The sequence below is a fragment of the Gossypium arboreum genome, chromosome 11 (genome assembly GCF_025698485.1).
Source record: "Gossypium arboreum isolate Shixiya-1 chromosome 11, ASM2569848v2, whole genome shotgun sequence".
Lineage (NCBI taxonomy): Eukaryota > Viridiplantae > Streptophyta > Magnoliopsida > Malvales > Malvaceae > Gossypium > Gossypium arboreum.
The window spans coordinates 30,842,688-30,849,441 of record NC_069080.1 but is presented as its reverse complement, the minus strand read 5'-3'; the positions used below and the strand labels follow the sequence as shown (position 1 = coordinate 30,849,441).

Sequence of the window (6,754 nt, the reverse complement as noted above, 5' to 3'; positions counted from 1 at the left end):
TGGTTGTATGTATATGCTTGAATTGGTGTTATGTTATATGGTGTAGGTGTGTGCATTTAAAGGTGACAAAATGGCTTGGTAAATAGCCTTATTTTTGTCTACACGGGTAGACACACAGGCGTGTGTCTAGGCCGTATGTGACACACAGCTTGCCCCATTGGCGTGTGTTCTGGCCGTGTGTCCTGTGCACCTTAATTGTTGCAAAACAGAATGCTCAGGTTGAGCACATGGGCAGAGACACGGACGTGTGTCTCAGCCGTGTGGATGGCACAGCCTCAGGCACGGGTGTGTGCCCTCGACGTGTGAAGTCTGCACCTATTTTATGAAAAATCGTAAAATTTAAATCGACCACATGGCCTAGCACATGGGCGTGTGACTTGGCCGTATGTCTTCAATTTGTTCTTGGGTGACAAATAGAGAGTTACACGAGGTTGGGACACGGGCGTGTGTGACCACACGGCCTGCCCACACGGGTGTGTCCCATATCCACACGAGCGTGTGACCCCTATTTAGTGTAAAATTTTTTAAAGTTCTCGGTTTAGTCTCGAACCACTTCCAATGCATGTTTTGGGCCTCGTAGGCTCGTTTTAGGGCCGATATGAATGTATGTGAAAAGATTTAAATTTGGATGGAATTTTACGTCTCAGTTTTGTATGATTGTTTGTGTATAAGTTCGGTAATACCTCGTACCCTATTCCGGCATTGAATATGGATAAGAGATGTTACATTAAAAGCTTAATTCACAATTTGGCTCTTGAAGTATACTTGTTTTTCTACTTTGATACTTTAGCTTTTTTTGTCCTAATTTGGTACCTAAAGTACACTCACTTCCCAATCTAGTACCTAAAGTAGGCCTCTGTTATATTTTTTTAGTCCATTTTTTCACAAATATTAAAAAAAAATTCTTATAACCAATCACAAAACGCCTCATGGTACCTTTATGTAAAAAATATTTTCTTTTATTAAATATATATACATATTAAAAATATAAAAAATGTATTAAAAATTAAATATATATATAATCTAGAAAAATACAATTTATTAAAAATTATAAAAAAGTTCACAAAAAATACGATAATTGGAAAGAAGTTAGTTGAAACTAATAATATTATTTTAAAAAAGTAAAAAATTGTAAAATTATTAAAAATTGTAAAAATATATTTTAAGAAAGGTTTAAAATAATTTTTATAAAATTCTAAAATATATAATTCTAAAATTCTAAAAAAGCATTTAAATTTCAAGTTTTTTTTTTTGCAATTACTTGAAATTTAAATAGTATGTTTATAACATTTTTCAATTTTTATATATTATTTTGACTTTTAAATTTATAATTATATATTTTAGAATTTTATAAAAAATATTTTTAAACTTTTAAATATTTTTATATATATTATAGATGATTTTTACATTTTTAATCAATATAATATATAATACTAAAAATTAAAAAAAGGACATATGACATGTTCTAATAGCGCTATATGACTAGTCAACAGTTAATCAATAATTTTTAATATTATAATTTTTATTTTTTAATTTAAATTTAATATTTTTATTTTAAATAAACTTAATTGTCATACGACTTTTTCATTAGCCAAAACATGCCACATGACGCTTTTTAATTGGCCAAAGTTGCCTAACAATATTTTTAAACATCTATTAAAAAATGAACCAAAAATAGAAAAAATTGATACTTTAGATACCAAATTAAGACAAAAAAAATTGGATATCAAAATGAAAGAATGGATATACTTCAAGAGATTTAGGGCTAAATCGTGAATTAAGCCTATGTTAAAACCCGTTACATTTTACAGTTTTTTTTCCTTTGAAAACCAATAATCATGCTGCACACCATTTAGCTAAACCGGCGCAGGATTGTGATGAAACTGTTTACTTTGGTTTTGATTACCCAGAGGTATTACATGACTTTGTAATAAGGGAGGATGCTTAATAGAAATGCCATACTACTTTCAAGAAAATGTTTGGTCAAAGACCCTAGACTTAGTATAGTTGATCCTATACTAACATGTTGTAGTTGGAAAACACACGCCTTTCAGATGGTAATTAAAATAAAAGTTGCCTCACTAATAAATGTTTATGCAAGAGCTGCTCCAGAATCTTATTAAGAAGAGACATAACCCATGCTGCTGCCTAAAACAATACTATGGCATATCAAGTATCAACTATAACAAACTAACCAGATGTTTTGTCCCCTCCGAAACCCGACTCCAGATATCCTGTTTGTTGGAGATGACTAACATCACCCCAGGATTTTATGGTCCATTCCTTATCACACAAGTGAAATATGTTTACAGATGTATTAAGCACCTTTCCTCCAGACTTCCCATTTGGGCAAGCACGCTTGTAGAGGGATCTAATGACACCACCATGGGAAACCACAACAACTCGCTCTCCTATCACAGAGAAAAGCAACAATTCAGATATTTGAACCCAAAATTAGTCCAGGTGATGTTATAAGGTAATACAGGGCAATCTAAAGGCAAATAAGAAAATAAAGTTGTTCAAAGATATATGGTTCAGATATTTACAGCAAAAACACCTGGTTATTATAGAATGCACTGAAGTTTCAAAGCGTATTAAAAATACACAAATAATAACAACAAACTGTCCATAAACCATACACCTATGATTCAAGGGTTACCCTTTGACAAATGATCCGGCATACCTTTATGCTTGTTGCCAATTCTCTGCAATGAAGATGTGCAGCGCTGAAAGAGGTGGTCTAGGCTTTCTCCACCACCCTGAATATTAACTGAATCAGATTAGGCACCTAAACATAATATAAATCAAGGAAGGGAGAGGATGGTAGTCACAAAATCAAGAAAACAAAAAGTAGATTCAATTTGATCCATTCCATCCTTAGCGTGTTATTGAAAACTAAGGCCTTCTGTCTTGACCAGAAGTTGTGATGTTTAACTTGAGACTTATATGTTATAGATCCATGCTTCAAATGATGATTGTTACTTAAACATAATTCACCAAATTATATTCAATATTATAAAAGCCAAAGCCAGAAATTGTCTCGCTAACATGTAGCTGATTTAAATAGAGAACATGTGCTAATTTTAACAAAGCCAGAGCAACAACTTCCTTTCAAGATTCAGAAATGTTGTCTTTCAAGTTAAAATCAATCCCAACTTACTGGTATATCTTGATCTGTTCTGTGTGATAAAAAGGCCTTGTGAGCTTTGGGACTAAGTTTGGCTGCTTCACGAAATGCAAGGCCTTGTAGTTCCCCTAAATTCCGCTCCCTTAGGTCTGGATCTGTTATAACCTGGTTTGCATCCAATGAAAAAGATTAAAAAAAAAACTCGACATAGAATGCCAAACTCTTACAAGCTATAGACAACTTCTATTTCATGAAAAACTTGAAACACAGAATTCTAAACCACTGCCTTTACAACAGTAAAACATATATTTTAACATATCTAACTCCAATAGTCATTGCTTTGAGATTCATACCTCTAACCCACCACACTTAGCTGCAATTGTCTCAGCTGTCACAAGGGCTCGCTTTAAATCAGATGAATATACAGCGGATATCTTAGGCTCTTTTGATAAACGATCAGCCACCTACAAGTGAGAGGCAGGGGACAAAGAATGAGCTTACAGCATTAACATCAGTGAATATATGTCATGTGAGCAAAAAGATATATTGTAAGTAACATACTAAAGCTGCTTGCTGTTTCCCAGCTTCATTTAATTCCACATCCAGGTGCCCCTATCACAAGATAAATTAAACTAATCAGAGTAGAAATATACACTGATACTTCAGACAGGGCATCCATTCAAAAAGAGGAAGGATCAACATGTATAAGAGGTAAACTAAAACGATTCGGCAACCTGATTTTGTTCAGCATCTTGCATTCTATCATACGAATTTCATTATACAGATACCGATAACAAACTATCTGTGTTTTTTAAGTGCTAGATATCTTATACACTTCGTCTATCCATATAAAATATAACCGGGTTAGGCTCCTATGAAGCAGCTAAATACCTTTAATTTTCTTTCCTGCTTGATCAAATGCCGAAATCCCCAAATTTTAGTACCACAAAAAATGTGCAACATTTACTTCATATTCAGAATCTCAAAACAAAGTACCATTAATCAGTTATGAATCGAAAATGAATCGAACTTGAAAACATGATTAAAATAAGTACATCAATTGGCTTTTATGGCTAATCCCAAATTCCAAAATAAAACAAAAATGAATAAATATATTTCTCAACAAATTGTAATCTTTTTGGAGAAATCGAAACCTGAATTCTTCCATCAGCATTCCACTCCGTTTCTCCATGTCGCACCACCACAATCTCAGCATAAGATCCATCCATGCACCTGTAAATGTAATTTAACATAAATTTATTAAACCCAAAAAAAAAAGAAAAAGGAAGAGCTTCGTTTCTTTAGATCCCAATTTGAGAAGGATGAGTGAGTTTACCTGGAGCTGGAGAAAGACATTGAAAGCGAATGGGGCGGGTTGAGAAGGCGAGTTGAGTGGCGAGTTAAGGCAAAGCTTTGTTTGAGTAAGAGAGTTTTTACAGTTGCAGGAAATTTCAAGCAAACTGCAGTCTTAACTGACCTTGTCGAGAAACGTGGAAAATGAAGGCAAACAGGTGAAGCCCACTGGGTGCGCACTGCGCTCATCTTTCAAATCCCATTCTTTTGGGTTTTGCTACGAATGATATGACATCCTTTTAACGTTGATATAAACTCCGTAATTGTTGGTAAAAATAGATGAGAATTCAAACCGAAAATTCTTTACGGGAGCAAAAAGCCAAGAGAAAAGTCATAAGGATTTTTAATTAATATCATACCCTTTCTGAAATTAGATTAAGGTTTAGAGTTGAGTGAGATTTAGGATTTAATTTTTAGAGTTTATGATTTAAGACTTAGGAATAATTTTAGGGTTAAATATTAAAATTGTAGTTGAATTTTTACACAATTTGTGATGTGCACCATTTTGTTAAATTATATGGAAATTGCTAAATATTAAAAATTAAAAAAATTTAAATTATTTTTATCTAGATTTAAACTTAAAAGAGTTTCTTATTCTCCTAAAAAAATCTACTGGTAAAAGTAATTTAAATTTATTCATATTTTATACAAATTTATTTGTATTTTTGGAGTTTATACATATAAATATAATATAATGCACGACCAAATAACTTAAACATAAGTAGAGACGAATTTAGAGTTTCATCCTTTGTCAACAATGTGATTGTATCATTGGAATTTATTTTATATTTTTTTGTGCATATTACAAATTGAGGGATAGATGACAACAAACTTGAATCCTAATTTTTGGAGTCACATCAAGGGTTTAACAATTACGCTTGTGCGGTTGCCTATGGGTAAATATTTCGATATGTACCCATATTTTTTTTATTATACTTACATGTTTTAATTTTAAGTAACGTTCACTTTTTTTTCTTAAATTTCTTTATGCCATATCGCAATTCATTTGATATTTTAATTTATCATGAACCTTTGACATATTAAACTGTAAAAAAAAAATTATTTGAATGTATTATATTTAAAAATTAAGATAATTTGAAGGCTGCTCTTGTAGCACAGTCTTTTTTTCTCATTAGGCCTTTTGGTTTTTGTTCATAATTTTACGAGTTGGTTTTTTTTACAAGTGGGTGACAATAGAAGATGAGTTAAGAAATCTCAATGTCATTGATGGATAAGAGGAACCATTACAATTCTAAGGTAGTGTAGAAGCAATTGAGGATGAGTAACAGTCCGATTTTTAGTGTTGTCGAAAAATGATGGTTTCAAAATCTTATTTCTAGACAAATAAATCTGTAAATATTTATAGAGTTATTATATAGGTGAATTGAATTTTTGACAAATAATTTTACTGAAAGTGTTAATCAAAATACAGAGTTATTATATATGTCTACATGTGACTTATTTTTTTATAGTATTGCCTGGCCATCTAATAAATTAGAGGCCTTGTCACTTACAAATGAATTAGATAGTTAGATGGTAAAGGACGTAATAATGATAGCTTAAAAATAGAAGAGTGGCGGTGTGCATGAAATTCAATTGGGTGACCGATCAATGGGAGTAGAAATTCTTTTTTTTTTCTTTTCTTTTCTTCTTTAATTTTGGGTGGAAAAAAGGAGCTACCTTTTCATCTTTCATTCTTATTTGATAGAAGAAGAGAGGGGAGGCCGAATGCTGGGTGAAGAGAGCGCGAGTGGGAGATGGAAGTTGCCTTGGAGATTTTCCGTTAGGTGAGTTCTTGAATTCAAATTTTCAAATTTTTATTTGTTTTAAATGTTTAAAGTTTGTTGATGTGGGTTGGAAGTGTTGGAGCTATACCTTAGGTAAATTAGTTGATAAATGAAGTTGATGTTATACAACTAGCTGTTGGGTTGTGTATAATGTTGAAAAATGCTCAAAAAATATGAAGCATCAAGTTACTTCATTAAGAGATATCCAACAAATGTACATCTGTTCAAACTTATAGAGCTCATGCTAACTAATCTAACAGACTAAACTAACTAACTAACTAACTAACAATTAACCTCTTTCTCAACACTCCCCCTCAAGTTGAGGGGTGATATAAATCCTTAACCCCCAACTTAGATACTAAATATTCATGTTGCTTGATTCCAAGGGCTTTAGTCATCAAATCAGCTAGCTGTTCAGTTGTTCCAACATGCTGCATTTGTATCAAGCCTTCTCCAATCTGATCCCATACAAAATGACAATCAATCT

General features: G+C 32.4%; 1 protein-coding gene across 1 annotated transcript; it reads right to left on the bottom strand.

Annotated features, from left to right (window-relative positions):
* Window positions 1-1,944: 1,944 nt before the first annotated feature.
* LOC108472447 (phosphoglycerate mutase-like protein 4) lies at window positions 1,945-4,732 on the bottom strand. The gene is made up of 7 exons (XM_017773972.2): window positions 4,464-4,732; window positions 4,282-4,360; window positions 3,689-3,739; window positions 3,481-3,591; window positions 3,161-3,292; window positions 2,684-2,759; window positions 1,945-2,411 (listed from the first exon to the last, which is right to left on the bottom strand). Exons 1-7 carry the CDS (start codon window positions 4,667-4,669, stop codon window positions 2,191-2,193), a joined length of 876 nt encoding a protein of 291 aa, XP_017629461.1. The 5' UTR covers window positions 4,670-4,732; the 3' UTR covers window positions 1,945-2,190.
* Between the last annotated feature and the right edge of the window lie 2,022 nt (window positions 4,733-6,754).